At 36.2% G+C, this 18,160-nt stretch overlaps 1 protein-coding gene across 1 annotated transcript in view; it reads left to right on the forward strand.

Annotated features, from left to right (window-relative positions):
* The window catches only part of LOC143557729 (uncharacterized), a 72,208-nt gene that overhangs the window by 29,307 nt on the left and 24,741 nt on the right, over positions 1-18,160 (forward strand). Inside the window, exons 2-4 of the mRNA XM_077046734.1 lie at positions 10,585-10,771; positions 10,880-11,022; positions 11,631-11,949. Coding sequence (XP_076902849.1) covers positions 10,585-10,771; positions 10,880-11,022; positions 11,631-11,949 — 649 coding nt within the window. The remainder of the gene's footprint in view (positions 1-10,584; positions 10,772-10,879; positions 11,023-11,630; positions 11,950-18,160) is intronic.

Consider the following 18,160-nt stretch of genomic DNA (forward strand, 5'->3'; position numbering starts at 1 on the left):
CAATTTGTTAGTTTTCTGTTTTAGTGAATTTGATTTGATTCAGAGGTTAACGGATTGATTATGGTAGGTTTGGATTGGATTTGAATTGGTTAAAGTATTGGAAAGGTTTTGTGTATTGCAATTGAGGTTTGATTTGGTTTTGAGGTGTTTCGGTATTGATTTGAATTATGGCCAAAACAGAGTTGATGTTTTGGGATAATTGTGTTAGTTATCGATGATAATCGGTTACGAGTTTTGGTGTATTGAATTCGCGATTGTGCTACGAGTGTTTTGATTGGTAATTTGTGGATTTTGGCTAAGTATTGAGTGTGTATTACGGATCTGAAACTTCTGGTGTTATGGGTTTGGTGTTCTTCATATCCAGATTTCTGGAAATTTTTGTTGAAGATTTGAAGATTCAAAGATGAATATGATTCGCTACGTTGATTCGCTATCAAGTTCACTTTGATTCGTTCATTAAATCTGTCAATTCGTTATTCATTTCACGTGATTCGTTAGCCAATTCGCTATAATAGCTGATTCGTGTTATCTAATTAGTTGATTGGGTTAACTGATTCGTGAGACACTTGTCCACTTTGGAATTTGTGTCATAACAACCTTTGCCACGTGGCATAAGGTATCAAAGTTTGTTACAAACGGTTGTAATAACCTGATTCGTTATAGTTGATTCGCTAAATCAACTATAGCTGGTTCGTTATCTATTTCGCTAAATTTTTCTTAGTGATTCGTTATTAAAAACCTTTCAATTCGTTAAGATTTATCTTATCAATTCACTATTTCAATTCGTTAGGTTAATTCGTTGGTTTGACTTATTGTTACATCTGAGTTGTTGACTTTCTAATTCGTTGGATTGATTCGTTAAATTTACTTTTGATTCGTTATCTGATCAATCTTAACTTCGTTAAGATTTGATTCGTCCATATACTTTTCACAGTTCGCTAAAACTGTTTACAGTTCGTTAATCTTATTCGTTATACCCTTGAAGTTTTTAATACTTGTCAAAGATGGCTGGTATGTATGCATTGGCTTCTCAAAACATGTTGATGCAACAAACGTTGCAACTTGATACCAAGATAGGTTCACATTTGAAATGTCCAAGATTGATGAAGTTTAGTGACTTTGCCAAATGGGAACCTCGGTTTCGTGCTCATTTGGGGTCTGTTCACCCTGACTGCTCATATTGTCTTGATGAAGTTTATAAGGAACCATTGATTGGTGATGATACTATTGGTTTTGTTCCCAAATCCGTTTCTTAATATTCACAAGAAGAGAAGAAAGCTTTAGAAATCGAAACAAAAGCTTATTCCACTCTTACTATGGCGTGACCTGAAAATATCTTTCATCAAGTGGGTAACATAAAGAGATGTGCTTCTCTATTCCAACATCTTCGTATGAGAAGTATGGGAAACACAGCTGAGAGTAAGAAAGTGATGCTCAAATTTCAGTTTCGAAACTTTAATTTATTGACGGGAGAAACAGTTGAAGAGATGAGTACACGGTTTATTCACTTAATTGCTGAAATGGACAAGATGAAATTGGTAATTTCTGAAACGGATAAAATTGACACTATTAAGAGTGTGCTTCCAAGTTCTTACTCGACATTTCTAATGGTTTTGAAAGAGAATGACTATTTCTTGAATGAAGACTTGACTGCACTTGAATTTTTACAAAAGATCGAAGCTAGAGAATATGATCTTAAGTGTCAAAAATCTTCCAAGGAAAATCAAGATCCAGCTTTCTATGGTGGAAGTATGCCTCTTAGTTCAACGATCTCTCCAATAAATGCTTTTCTTACTCAGGTTGCAAGTGAAAAAGAATCAACTATGTTTAATGATCCAAAAGTTTGTTTTTACTCTGCTGGTAATTCGGGTTTGTCTAGTGGTTCTAGAAGCTCAACTACTACTAATCCATTTGCTTCACCATCTAATGTTAATATGAAGGAAGCTGAGCAAAATTTTGCTTTTCTGACAGCTTTCATGTCTTCATATGAAAACTTAGTAAGTAGTAAGATTGCTACAAGTGATTTAACTGATGAGGATTATGATCAGATAGATCCTGATGATTTGGAAATCATGGATTTAAAGTGGAACATGGCCATGATTGTCCGTAAAGTTAAAAGATTCATGCAAAGAACTGGAAAAGATATTCCGGCTTTAAACAAGAAATTGGGTTTTGACAAGTTGAAAGTAAAATGCTATAATTGTCAATAATTTGGGCATTTTGCAAAGGAATACGACAAGCCAAATAAATAATACACTGGTTCTCGTGGTTAACATCAAAATTCTTCTACACCACGAGGTAGTGATGCTGAAAAGAAACCATCTTCTTCTACAACACAAGCAATGTTAGCAGATGGAAATGACGGGTCATAACGGTTACTATGTAATGATGCTCAAGCAAATTTGGCTATGTTTGGATTACACAAAGATTGTCAAGATGCAAGTGGGAGTGAGATGTCTTCTGATAATGATTCTGTATCTGATTCTGACGACTCTTGCGACAAGCCTCCAACAGTGTTTGCTTGCATGGCCAAGATCAATGAGGTTAGTCATTCTATCTCTGCTACTTCATCAGTTAAAGTATCATGTGTTGATTATGAATCTAACAAACCTAAGTTAGATACTTTGAAAAATCAAAATGATAATCTTATAAGAGAAATTGCTTCTCTGAAGGATACTTATCGACAATCTCTTGTATCTCAAATGAGATCTCGAGAAAAGATTGAAGCATTGTCGACAAGTAACCACGATCTCAAAGCTGAGTTATCTGTAAAAATGATGATTAATGACCAAAAGTTTCAAGAAATTCTGAAACATCGTTCAAAGATAACTGAACTTGAGAATGAGGTGCTTGAGTTGAAGAACAAACTGGGAAAGTTTAGAAATTCTTCTTTTCTGTTGAATGAAATTATTGAAGTATCTGGTAAACAAAAGGATTCAAAGAAAGGAATTGGTTTTGTTGAAATTCCACCACCTTTTCACAATGATTACAAAATTAATCCTTTTTCTAGAAAAGAAGAGGATTTGATTGAGAAAGAAACTGTTATTTCTGAAAAACCTAAACTAGTTAAAACAGAAACTGTTAAGACCCAAGTTGCTCCTCAAATACCTCATGTTCAAAGTAAAAAGGTCTTTGTTGAAAATCTTGACAAAGTGATTATCGAGGACGTGTTTGAACCTGAGATAATACACAAGAATAAGAACATCCCAAGTTCTAATCATATTCTTTGTGAACCTCAATAATTTGAGGAAGTTGTGTATAGTTCATTCAAGTCTCACATGAAAAAGGAAGAACCGGTGAAAACTAAACCTGTAAAGGCAAAGAAGTCAGATAAACCAAAGATTTCTGATGAGGACTTAATGCGGTTTGTTAATCCTCCTAGTTCTAAGCCTTCATCTGTTAGAGTTTTTAAGTTAAAAGGGATGGACACGATGTTCACAAAAAAAGATATTTCAATAAGTATCATTAAACCGGAACTTATTGAGAGTGTCTTTATCAATGAAACGTCACAGATTCAAGATCTTGAACGTAAATATGCTCAAGAAAAAATATCAGTTCCATCTGATCCATTGACTAAAGCAAAACAAGTTTTAAAACAGGCGAATACAATTCAATTCGTGAAGTCAACTGGGACAGATACGTTGAAAAGTTTCTCGAACTGTTCTAATTTGGATTTCTACTTGAAAAAGAAGTCTGAATTATCTGATGAGTTTGCTAAGAGCATGACCAAAAATGTGAGTTATCATCAAACTTCTGCGTCATTCATTCCAACTACCTCTCAACATCATCGTGTAGACATGCGAAGTTGTTTTCTTTGCGGTCAACATGGTCATGTTGTGAAGAATTGTAGTCAGAAGAGCTATCAGAATCTTCATCCTTTTATCAAGGACAACTCTAAGCCAATTCCATTGGTAAAAGAGATTCTGAAACGACCTGCGTCGTATGCTGATGACACTCATATTATGTTCTCTAATGTGAATCCTCGAAAGGTTATTCATGTTAATGAGACACATGGTCAGGTTAGACCAAAGTTTGTCCCGCATGAGCCAATTTGTAGGAACACAAATTCAAACATTTTTCAAGCAGCCTACTTAAGACGAAAGTCTAGGAAGCCGATAACGTATTCACAAGTGGCTGAACAATAGTTGAATTCTGTTAAAGTTAATGATCAAAGAGAAAACCAAAAGTTGCCCAAGACTGAGACCTAGGCTTCCTTTTTGAACTAATCATCTTTATTTTGTGTGTAGGGTACATCCAAGACTGTGTCTGGTGAGAACTGGATAATGGATAGTGGATGTTCTCGTCATATCACTGGAAATCTCAACTTATTAACCAACGTGAGAAATATTCAAGGGGGTTATGTGGCATTTGCTGGGAATTATGGGGGCATGATCACACAAGAGGGTGAAGTTTCAAATGGTCACATCAAATTTGAGAAAGGAAATTATTGTGATAAAGTGGATCATAACTTATTAAGTGTATCACAGATTTGTGATAAAAAGTACACAACGATATTTACTGACAAAGAATGTCTTATCTTGAAACCGGGTTATGTTATTCCCGAGGACATGGTTGTCATGAGATCATCGCGATCGAATGATATTTATGTCTTAAACATGAGCTCTAAGATATCCACATCGATCGAAACATGTTCTGTCTCGAAAGCAACTGAGAAAGACTCGATTCTATGGCATCGTAGAATGGGTCACATACATGTTAGAAAGATGAATTATTTGATGGCTAATGATTTAGTGAAAGGTGTCTCGTTGAAGAATTTTAATTTATCCGATCACTGCGTTGCATTCAAAAAGGGCAAGCAGAAGAAGAAGACACATCCTTCTAAATTATTGAATTCCATTAATATTCCTTTTGAACGACTTCATATGGATTTATTTGGTCCTGTTAATCGTGCAAGTATTTCTGGGGATTGGTATTGTCTTATGGTGACTGATGATTATTCAAGATATTCATGGGTGTTATTTATGAGTTCGAATGATCAAACACCGGTTTTGGTACAAAATTTTATCACCAAGATCGAATCACTTTACAAACAAAAAGTGAGGAGAATCTGAAGTGATAATGGTACTGAATTCAAAAACACTGTATTGGATTTCTTTTGTGTTCAAAAAGGAATTCATCGAGAATACAGTGCACCTTATGTACCTCAACAAAATGGTGTTGCTGAATGAAAGAATCGAACCTTGATTGAAGCTGCACGTACAATGCTCGCTGATTCTAAGCTTCCCGTCCAATTCTGGAATGAGGCAGTGAATACAGCTTGTTATACTCTTAATCGGGTTCTAACCGTTAAAAGACTCAAAAAGACAAGTTATGAGTTATTGAATAATCGAAAACTTAACTTAAAGTACCTGGAACCTTTTGGGTGTCCGTGTACTATGTTGAAAAAGGATGCGAGTAAATTTGAAGAAAAAGCTATCAAAGGGTATTTCTTGGATTGTCATGTGGATTGTCAAAAGTACACAACTCCTCCTCAAGGGAAAGGTCCCGATTGGATGTTTGACTATGATAGTTTATTTAACTCATTTACTCCATCAACTGAACACATAGACGAAGACCTGGTTAGAGCATACTTTGAAGATCATTTGGCAATTCCAAGATTTTCAAGTTCTAATGATGTTGAGGCTCAACCTGATGCTCCAACTAAGGAACCTCAAGTTTCTTCTCGAGTTGCTATCGATAATGTTTCCACTTCTTCTGATGATGATCAAGCTGAAGATCAAGTTATTGAACTTGACAGTGATAATGTTTCATCTCCTGAACTTGGTGAACATTACACTAATTTATTTGATAGTGTTGTTGTTCCTGAGAATCCCACTCTTCGGATTCATGGATATCATCCATAGGAAAACATCATTGGAGAACTTGATGTGGGCGTTCGTACACGTCATCAAGTTTCTTCGTCGAGTGATAATAACATATTGTGTGCTTACACTGATTTACATTCTTCGGGAGTTGTAAATCTTGCTAAATTCACTTGCTTTCGATCTCAAGTTGAGCCAACGACAGCTCGTAAGGAACTTGAAGATCCTTCTTGGGTAGAAGCTATGCAAGAAGAATTACAACAATTTGCATGTTTGGGTGTTTGGGATTTAATAGACAAGCCTACTAGAGTCAAGAAAGCGATTCCGACTAAGTGGGTATTTAAGTGTAAGAAGGACGATCGAGGGGTGATTGTCAGAAACAAGGCACGTCTAGTGGTGCAAGGTTTTCATCAGCAAGAGGGTATTGATTACACAGAAGTATATGCTCCAGTTGCAAGATTAGAGTCGATTCAAATCTTCCTGGCATATGCGGCTTACAAGAATATCAAGGTCTATCAAATGGATGTTAAAAGTGCTTTTCTCAATGGTGAACTGCACGAGGAAGTGTTTGTTTTACAGCCTCCTGGTTTTGAAGATCCTGATTATCCGGACCGAGTTTACCGATTAAACAAGGCCCTGTATGGTCTACATCAACCCCAAAGAGCTTGGTATGGAACGCTTGCCGACCATCTGACTGATAATGGCTTCAAACGAGGGACTGTCGACTGCACTTTATTTCATAAAACTGTTGGTGATGATCTTCTCCTAGTTCAGATCTATGTCGACGACATTATCTTCGGGTCAACAAACGAAACATTGTGTAAGGAGTTCGAGAAGTCCATGCAAACAAAGTTCGAGATGAGTTCGATGGGAGAGATGAATTTCTTTTTACGGTTGTAGGTTCACCAATCTACTAACGGAATCTTTATTCAGCAGACTAAATATGTGAATGACGTCTTGAGCCGATTCAAGATCTCTGCCGGAAAAATCTCTTCTACTCCTCTTCCAAAGGGTCACATTTTATCACCGGATGAATTGGAGGATACCATTGATCCTACCCTCTATCGTGCCATGATCGGTTATTTAATGTATCTAACGGCTTCTCGCCCTGATATTATGTTTGCTGTTTGTCTTTGTGCTAGGTATCAAGCAAGTCCACGAGTGACTCACCTAGCTGCGGTCAAGAGAATTCTTCAGTATTTGAGGGGAAATCCAGACATCGGGTTGTGGTACCCCAAGGATGATACTTTTGATCTTACTATTTATTCAGACTCGGATTATGGAGGTTGCAAGATCAACTTCAAATCAACGACTGCAGGATGTCAATTTTTAGGAAACCGGCTTGTTTCCTGGCAGTGTAAGAAGCAGACAACGGTCTCCACTTCAACCGCCGAAGCTGAGTATGTTGCAGCCTCGAGTTGCTGTTCCTAGGTTTTGTGGATACAACAACATCTCCGCGACTACGGTTTGAAGTTTCTTACTACTCCTATTCTGATTGATAACTCTGCTGGAATTTCTATCACAAAGAATCCCGTACAACATTCGAAAACAAAACATATCGAAATTCGATATCATTTTATACGGGATTGCTTTGAGAAGAAGTTGATTGACCTTGAGAAATGACATACTGACTTTCAGAAAGCCGATCTGTTTACCAAAGCTTTTGACAAAACGCGTTTTCATTTTTTGCTTGGTTTAAATGTATTGAAGACCCTCACTGATATCCTTAAACAAGGATGACTATCTTTATTTTCTGTTGATTGTTCTTTTAAAATTTATTTTGGTTTTAGGGGGTGAAAATCTAGAAAATACAAAAAGACTGTGATTTTCGTTTGTATAGATAAAATCCAAAAACATTAAAAAAAAATTCAAAAAGATTGTTTTATTTTCTTTAATGTTTTCCTTTAAAATATTTTGAAAAAACCAAAAACATTTTAAAATTTGAAAATCCAAAAAGAGTGTATTTTTCAGTTTGTACAGAAAAATCCAAAAATCCAAAAAGACTGTGAAGTTTATTTTGTTTATCAAAAAATTGAAAAAGACAAAAATATTGTGTTTTCAAAGTATGTATAGAGAAAAACCAAAACGATTTTTGCATGCGTTTGCTGAAAATTATGTCAATTATCTACATTTGAAGGGCATGTACGTGTATATGTTTGGTCCTGAAATTTACTTGTAAATGTTTAGGTTAGCCATTTACCTGATAATGGAAAATAATTAGGGCGTTCGTTATGCGTTTTTAGATTATTTTCTTGCTGAAAATTATGTCGGTTATTTAAGTTGGTGAAGCATGCTTGCATGTCTTGGTCCTATAATTCACTTGTTGAATTGATAGAACAGCCATTTATTTATAGACTTAAGTTAACTGGGGTGATTAAATTTATCTTTATTTTGTTTCTTATGCTCCTCAAGATTTTGAGTTTTTTGAAGCCAAAAGAGAAAATGATAGTACATTGATTATCTTGACCCCAAGTCCAGCAAGAAGTAAGCTTAAAAGACTGTGTGCTTAATTGCATTGGTGCATTGGCAGGTCTTAAAACAACCAAGTAGAGTAAAGTATGTGATATAAACATAAAGAAACACCAAATTGAAAGGGGTGTTAGTCTCTAGAAAAAGTCTCGGTGAGGATGGTAGAAATGTAATAACCTGTCATACTCAAGCCTTATACTTGTTTGATCATCAAAAAACAAAATAAAGCAAATAACAAGCTTTGAGGTTCTGGACACTGTGAGTCTTTATGCGGCTTAGTCATCTGGGTATTCATATGCATGAATATTTCTTTCGCTTTTAGAGCAAACCCAAAGTCATTAAACTTGATCACTGTTGTACTTCGTAAAAATCCAAATTACTGACTTGATCAAAATCCGCTGTTAGTCATACATTGTTCCTCCCTTGCGCGCGTCTTAATTCCATTAAGAAACGGACCCCAGGGGATACAATGTATGTAAGCCGACAGATGGACTCGTGCATATTCACTCATAGTAACAGAAAATCAATGCATTGCTCATAAATTTCTTTAAAATTAATTTTGATCAACAATATAATGGTTTAAGTAAAGTTGGGGTGATATGGCAAAAATCAAATTAAGCTTGAATCGAGATTAGAGGCTGATAGTTTCTGATATTCTGTGCTATAATTGAACCAATTAATCATATCACAAAAACACTTGAAAGTTTGTTATTAGATTTAAGTGGACAACAATACCAATGACCGACTTAACGCCAGTCATAATATCGCTGAAATATAAAACTGTGATGGAAGGGCAATTTAGTCAATATGATTCTCTGCTCAAACTCAACAAAAACACAAAAATATGTATTGCTTTTGTTAAATCATAAAAAAAAAAAATAAATAAAATAAAAGAAAAAAATTTAAAGTATTCAATTATCGGGATAAAATGTTCTCGGTAATTCTTTTAAGTTAAATCTATTCATTATTTAATTCATTTATTTATTTAAGTTAAAATTAAATAAAAATTTTTAATTCGTTAAAAGTTAATTCGTTAAGTATGAATAATGAACTAGGTGATTCTTAGCGAACTACTTTCTAGTTCGCTCACCCAATTCGCTTCCGCACTCTGTAACGAATCACCTCTACTTCGTTATACATAGTTAACAAATCAAACTACAATACATACCTAATTCGTTATTTAAAATTCAAACGAATCGCCTTGGGGGTGTGTTAGGCTATATAGGACAGAAACACGAATCGTCCATTCACTATTCACCATCTTTCTTCAACCTAAAGTCAACCTTTTCAAAATTTTTCCTCTGATTTTCGATCTTCAAATTTTGACATTTCAAGGATATCATTGTGACACTAAGGTATAAACGATCACCACGATGTGATTTTTGTCAAAAATGATGGTGTTTTAATACACTTAATATGGACTTTTGTGTTCAAAGGGTTTTTCGTGTTCTAAACCCTAATTTATTTATGATATACTGTGTTAATGTTAATTATTTTGGGTTCATTGTGTTCGGAATGTGATTTCGAAACCCTTGGTAGACATTAATCGATGTTTGATTTTTGTTTGCTGGGTTGATTGAATGTGAAAGTATTAGGGGTTTTAGGCTCTGTTTAACTCTTTGATTATTCGTATTTATTTCAAGGTGTTAAGCCTCAATCTTAACACCATGAGCTTCGTATTTTGATTCCGAGTTGGATAAATCTGTGGTTTTGGTTACTCGATGCTCTGTTTGGGATAATTGAACCTGGATTTGTCATATTGACCGTAGGTGTTCTTATGCTATTTTGACTTTGACTATGAAAGTCAAAATTGAGTCTAATTATTGGCCATTCGTGATCCTTAGCGATTTGGGACTGTTTCGTGTCCAATTCGTTAAGGAAATACACGAACTAGATCAACGAATAAATTAGTTAACGAATCAGATGAGGATTCGTCAATTTATAACGAACTAGATCCTAGTTCGTCCTTGTGATTAGTACTTCGTTAATGTATTTACTTGATAGTGAATCATTTGATTCGTTATTGAATATTAACGAATCAGAGTGAAGATCTCACGAATGACATTTCTTTTTAATTATTTAATTAAATTTTAAGATTACATTTTAAAGTAAATAATTTACTCCAACCGTCTAAACGCGTAAATAAATTAATTACATAAATCATGTGAAATTAACTACACCATTGAGACATAAATATATATATATATATATATATATATATATATATATATATATATATATATATATATATATTACCTTTTCATATTACTTATCTTAATTTAAATTCATTCAGTAAAACGGCTGATCAAGTGAATCAAGATCCACCGATTGCTAATCAAGAGCAGCTAGAACACCCTGCTATTGATCAAGGGCAGCAAGAACAACCACCACAAGAGCAACCTCCTCAAGAACAGAATGAAGATGTTATTTTATTGTCGTTTGATAAGAAACATAACATCTGTGCCAATGTTGATCAAGATGTTGCTGATGTTGCTACATTTGGAGATATGTTGACTTTTCTAAGACGATCAGTGATACTTTACGCAATCACTGCTCGACCTAAGGTGTATCTAAGTATTATCAGGCAGTTTTGGGATACAGCTGAGTATGTAGAGGTGGAGAAGCATATTCGAGCCACGATTAATCAAACTCCTATTACAATAGATGTTGAAGTAATTCGGCGTGTGCTTCGATTTGATGATACTGATGACAACCCGAGTGAATTTGACAGGCAACTGGTCAAGGGTTTGTTTACACGTGTGCGTTATGGTGGAGACATTAATAAATCTATGTTGAACAAGAATGGATTATGCCCACCATACAAGTATCTTCTCCATGTTCTTATTCATTGCATGAGTGGTCGTCGTGGTGGCTTTGACGAATGTCGACTCAGTTTGCAATCAGCCTTTGTGGCTTTAATCCTCAACAAGCCATTCAACTACTCCGAGCTTGTATTTGATCATTTGACAGAACAAGTTCAGCAGACGGACCAGAAGAAGAAATTTTTAATGTATCCTCGGTTTTTGCGGTTGATTATTCAAGATTTGATACCTAATTTAGCTATTGATCAGACCTTGGTGAATGACAAGCTTCCTATGGAACACATGACAGCTGACACAGTACGTAGAATGGCGATTTATCGAAAGGCAAGGCCAGTGGATAAACGAATGATTGGTCATATCGTTAATCCTAATTATGTATGTCCTTCCGAGGATCGCTGGATTCATGATGATTCAGATTCCGAGCGTGAGGAAGGCGAAGGTGGGAACGATTGCGATGATGGGAACGATGGTAATGATGGGAACGATGGTGATGGGGTAATGAAGGTGGAAATGATAGTACTGGTGATGCAGCTCTTAGAGAGCAACCGGCCGCAGTTGATGCTGCATTAGCTACCGCCGTTGCTGCTCAACTAGAAAGAAAGAGAAAAGGGAAAGGTGTGGCAACTTGTGAGCCATTTAAGAAGAAATGTGTATCTGCTGGGGCTGGTGTAATCATTGGTGTGCCATCACCTCGTCAAACAACGACTCAAAGACCGATAGTGCCGGTTACAACTAGCACTCCGGCGATGACTTTAACAACGACGATGGTTCCACATGAGCAGTTAGGTATGATTCCTCAGTCAGCGTTAACTGAAATACCTTTGCCGACTGATACTGTGGCTACAGCTCCTCCAACAATATGTATGAGGCCTCCTCCTCCTCCTAGTGATCTCTCATTTATGAGAATTACAAGGCCTCAATGTCCAATCCAACCAATTCATCCATCCTTGTATGCTTTGCCACCAAATCGTCAGACAAAAATGCTTTTAAATCTTCTGCATTTGTATGAGAACCAGATATCTGCTGATCGGTTAAATCAAGAACGCTTAATGGAGAATCAGAAGAAACTACTCAGCTATGTTTCTTTCTGTCAAAAAGAAACCAAGGCCCTACGTGAGATTGTTGAGTCTCAGGGGGTGAAGCTTAAAGAACAAGAGGATCTGATTCTGCAATTGACTTGCAAAGATGATGCTTTAAAGAAGATCGAGAATAATGAGGAAGATCCTGATGATGATGAGTCTGGTGCTAGTGGTGAGCCTAAACAAGCTCAAGACCCTGCTTCAGGTGCGGGTACGAGTTCTGTTGACGATTCTGAAAAACAGATTGTTGTTTATCATGATTATTCGGCTGCTAAACCAATTAAGATGATTGAAGCTGACACGGTAATATTTATGGATGGAAAAAGGGTGATTAGAAGTATGGTGAACAAGTATGAGATAGAGGTGGGTGAATTTGTTGACAGGTCTCTGACACAAGAGCAGATTTCTATACTGATTGGATTGAATGACGAACAGCTGATTGTGTTAGAAACTGAGCCTGATGTCAAAGTGGTGAATGTGGAAGGTATAGAGGATGATCCGTCTATTCAAATGAATGCGGATTTTATCTATGAAGACGAGGATGTTGAGATGGAAGATGTTACTGCTGAGGAGTACCCTGACTTGTATCAACACCCGAACGTTGATCAAGGTGCTCCGGTATTTAATGAGCAGAATTTTAAAGCAGCTGAGGATAATTTGGAGAAGATGACTAAGGGAAAGAAAGTTGTGGATACTCGTTTTGACTCAATTGTGAACCCAACTGATGAGGATATTGCTAAATGGTTCAGATTTAAAGCTACGGGTAAGATTATCAAGGCGTATAGATTTGTTGATCAAGAATGGAAAGATATAGCAGCTGCATGGGTTAAAGAAAATCAAGTAACTACCTGCAAGACTGTATCCAAGGTTCATGGTGATATCGTCTCATGGCTATACGATTCCGAGCTTAAGGTATGTATAGTTAAATGGGAAAAAGGAGTTCAGTACTACGAGAAGATAATGGATGTTCTTACACTACCGCGTTGGGATGTTCGTACCCTCGTGAGGCATCCATTTATCAATCGTGGTGGCATCCGGACAGCTGAGTGGTTTCATCAACACTTGTTGTTCGAAGTTAATCATGGGTTCAAGTTCTTCAAGCCCCAGGTCCCGAAACGTAAACGCATTGACGAGGTTGATCCAAAGACTGGCTGGAAGAAACTTGTTTTTAAAGTAAAGCCGCCGAACACGATGAAACGAGTGCCAGTGAAGACGATGCCCCAACAAGTGCATCTCTCATTCAATTGCTGGTACTATGACAATCGTATGGGCGAGGCCGTCATTGTACTTGGTAAAGGACAAAAGACTGAGCTTATCAAGATAATCGACCCGATGTGGTTGGTTAATTTATCTGAAACAGACAATGACGTGCTACGCAGGAAACAGATTCTGATCGAGCGCAATGAAGACTACGACCTGGCTATGCAATTCCAACGTGTTGTACGCGTTTGATATGAAAATGGAATTCATAGTTGCAGAGACTGGCTGTCCAAGCGCTTCAAGTAACTTAAAGACAAAGAGCTCAAGACGAGGGGGTGTTGTTAGTGCACGGTTTTGCGTCTTGAGTCTTTGTAATTGTCGTTAACGTATTTTTCGTTTGTTTAATGTAATAAACAATTATTATGTATTATAGTTCGTTAAGGTATTAGGCTAGTTCGCTAAGGATGTTTAGCGAACTAGACCTTAAGTTAAGTCTCCTCTGATTCGTTAGGGGATGTTAACGAATCAGAGGGTGTTTCGTCTTATTAATGTATGTAACGAAGTAACGTTTGGTTCGCTAGGGGATGTTAGCGAACTAGACCTATCTTCTATTTATAGTGAACACTGTTCACGCTTAATTTAAGTTTTGAGAAATTAATTAACGAATCCCTGTCCAAATCCTCTCTCGATCTTCATCCTTAATATTATACAATACAATTACTGATATACATATACTAATAATATATAAATATATACAACACTTAATCATACGTAATTATGAGCTAGATCTATAGTTAAAGTATTAATCGACTACGCACAGATCTGAGATCTGTTATTGTTATTGTTACTGGATTGATACACCTACGGGATCCAGCAGCTTGGAGTCCCTTTTCCACTAGAAACAATGGTACTGAGTGCAAAGGGGGGCGTATGATCACACTTATCGAAGAAGTCCATGCAAGTAATATTGTAGCAAGTAACAAGTAAACACACAAGTCCATGTAACAAATTGTAGTTTGTAAATAATAAATAAAAGAAATTGAATTGTTGATAGGATATATATGCTACCCCCAAAATGTGTAAAAGCGTTAAAAAGGGGGTGTGAGAAACTCACCTTTGAATTGGGATGACAAACTTGAAAATGAAACGGAAAGCGCGTTATATGAAACCAAACCACGAATCTCACGAGCTAAAAAAATAATAAGAACAAGAGAATTACTAACTAATTTGATGAAATAAAATGTCGGTTTTATAGTTCGTACGTTTTTATTTATAAGTATTTTGTTACACATTTTTAAGTGTATTAATATTTAGGTTAACGGGTTTTCATGAATTATTATTATAATATTACTTATAAAATTAATATTATATTTGAATCATGTTTACGGAATTTATCATTGTCGGTATGTGTTATTTTTAGTATAAGCGTTTTTTGGTTTATTTTAGGATTTATTAAATTACATCGTTATTATATATATTATTTATATAATTATTCTACGGGTTTTAACGAGTGTTGCCGGGTTTGTAAAAGTTGGCCCTTGAACAAAATTGCTAACGGAATTTAAAACAACTTTTATTTAACCATAAAAATAATTTTATTGATTTTGAAATGATTTATAAATATATAAATATATATGATTTATTATAATTAATAAAAATGCTTTTAAAAATATACAAAATGGGTCTGATGTGACCCGGGTTCGAACCCGGGTCTCCATGACCACCCAAAGCATACCCAACCACTGGACCAAATAGCTTTTAGTATTAAAGAAGCAAAACAATTAATTATAAACAGAAACCCAATCTTCATCTTTTTCACTCTAATCCTAGGGTTTCAATTCTCCAAAACCATTACATGTTTGATTGATTTAGGTTAGGGGTTTTATTAGACGGGTCAAAACAATGAGAATCCATCTATCAATTACCTCTAATGATGCCAGAAAGTGGGTGAATGACGAGTTGGCCGGAACGGAGTTTATAAGAACATATTGGTGATAATAACGAGTTTGTTTGTGTGATTTTATGTCTGTAGCATGTTTAGAAGAAGATTAGGGAGCTATTTATAGTCTCAATTGATCCGTTGGGTGTTTAATTCGTGTTATAGATATTTCAATTATTATCCGGCGGTTTAGGGATGAATCCGAACGTTGTAGTGTGTTATTGTAAGGCCCCGTTACCGGTGCCCTACATTTGGTGTTGGATTTACTCATAAACACAGTTCATAATATCAGAGTTAATAAAAACATTCGCGGAATATTAAAACATTCAAACCATAGCATTACATAATCATTAATCCTTGTCTTAATGAGCATTCAAATTATTTAAACATGAAACATTGTCTTTTAATTATCATGATATAACACTTCATTGAGATGCCAGTGTCTTAAATTCCATGCCATGTGCTTCCCCTCTAGCAAGTTGCCTCATTCTACTCACCTGCGTGCATACTAAAAGTCAGCTACGCTGAGTGAGTTCTAGTTAATCATGCAACATATAGTCTGTTCACATACTTGCACACATGCCCGAAGGGGTGTACATTATTCATACTTACTTTTCATACATAACTATCCATCCTATTTAAAGAGCCTTTCGCCCTATAACCTCATAGATATTATAAAGGGTCTGGTCCCCAACATCACAGATATTATAAAGGGTCTGGTCCCCGACATCACATATATTATTAGGGTCTGGTCCCTACCATCACAGACATTATTAGGGTCTGGTCCTATCCTCACATATATTATTAGGGTCTGGTCCCTTTATTTCGTGCAACTGTACCATACCTGTTCTTACTTACTTCCCTTGACAATACGTGCAATCTCCGAAGAACGTTCACGTACCATTCATACATCATACATATCAGTCATATCATTAACTACCACCTAACGGTACATGCAATATCCGAAGATCGTTCACGCACCGTCAAGCAATCATCAATCATAAATTATCCAAGGCATACACTTACCACTTAAGCTAAGTGTATTAACTATCACATCGAGTATGCACACAGCCCCGAAAAATAACAAGGAAGTGGGGCTAGAAACTCACCTGAAGTCGGTTACGTTCACCGTTAATAGTTATTCCTTTCTTCAGTTGGGCACGGCTAACTGTATAATAATTACATGCATCAATTAACTATCACTACTCATCTCGCGTTTCTAGTCTAACTATAACCCTCAACGAACGGGGGTCCGGGGCAGTGCCCCTGGCAGCGGGGTCTAGGGGCGGCAGCCCCTAGCAGGTCCAAGGGGCAGAGCCCCTGGGTGGGGTCGAGCTGCCAGGTCAGCTTGGAAAATTTTTATTTATATTAACTGCCTTATCACATTTTCCATTAACATTTTGAATCGTTAATTAACTTGCTACTTAAAAGTTCAAGGGCTTCTTTGTAATTAAATCATTCTTCTTTAAGTCCAGGGACTATTCTGCAATTCTGTTAAACTTCTAGTTCGTTACTTATCCTTAACGAATTGACTTGTCATGACGAACTGGTTCTTGTAACGAATTGAACCCTCTAACGAACTGGACCCTTAACGAATCAGTCCATAGCGAACCAGTCTATGTAACAAATTGGACCTTTCAATTCGTTATCTTTTAACTGTAGCGAATCAAGGGTAATTCGCTATCCTTTCCCTTAACGAACTGAAGCTAGTTCGTTATTCCCTTAGACGAATCAGCTAGCGAATTACTTCTAATTCGTTAGTTACCCCTTAGAGAACTAGGGTTAGGTCAGGGAATGTCAGAACATTCCATGACATTCTTACCTCGTATTCCCTTTTTCCAGCGCCGCCGTCGGAAAACCGCGGATTCGCCGGTTTTCACGGTTTTCGTCCCGTTTGATCCAGATCTGAGCCAGGGTGACCCCTAGGCTCATCTTAGGTTCGGTTTATACCCGATTCCACCCAGATCTCGTGACTTAAACGGTTTAACGGTGTCGGCTCATCGTTTCGTGACTATATCTAACGGGTTTAAGTTCATACAATATCATAATATCATTACCTTGGATCGGGATCGGTTTTCCTTGGTGATTTCGGCTAGAGAGAGATTAGAGAGAGAGCTTAAGTGTGTGTTTTGGAGGTGTATGGAGTATGTGTGAAATGAAATTAAATGGGTATTAATGACTTATATAATTTTAGATCATGGGCTTAAGCCCATGGTCTTTTCCTCTTTACTTCATAACCCAAGTCCATAACCCAATTCCATTTAACCCAACACTAGCCCGACTCATAATAACTCATACTTTCGTTTATTAACCAAAACCAGAAAACGGGATGTTACAGTTACTATGCATAATGGGTCTTGATTAAGCATTAAGGTTATGGTGCAACAGGTTTATAACATTAAAATTGGATTAAAACTTGCGTTTTGGAGACTTTTTAATGTCGCAAGAGTTTTACCCACCGTCGTCGGCTGGTGTACCGGAAAAATGACGGGGAGAGAAGGGGGGGGGGGGGCTGTAGGGTTTTTTAATTAATATTATATTATATTTTAATTTTCAAAGTTACACTTTAAGCCCCTCATCTTTGAATCAGTTTATATATTGTTTTTAAAATTTATTAATCTTTAACCCTTTAACTTTATAATTATACATAGTTGATTAAAACTTGTTCTATTTTTAATATCTTTAGATAGTTTAAATTTTATACCCGATAGATTTAAACTTTGATTATTTTATAGACTTTTATAGCTCGGAGATTCGTTATTTGAACTAAACAGATAAACAATGAATGAGAATTAACTATAATTGTTGAAAATAATATTAAATGATAAA

Source organism: Bidens hawaiensis, unplaced genomic scaffold, assembly GCF_021521415.1.
Source record: "Bidens hawaiensis isolate Kalapana, Puna unplaced genomic scaffold, B.hawaiensis_p1.1 tig00019093_1, whole genome shotgun sequence".
Taxonomy (NCBI): Eukaryota; Viridiplantae; Streptophyta; class Magnoliopsida; order Asterales; family Asteraceae; genus Bidens; species Bidens hawaiensis.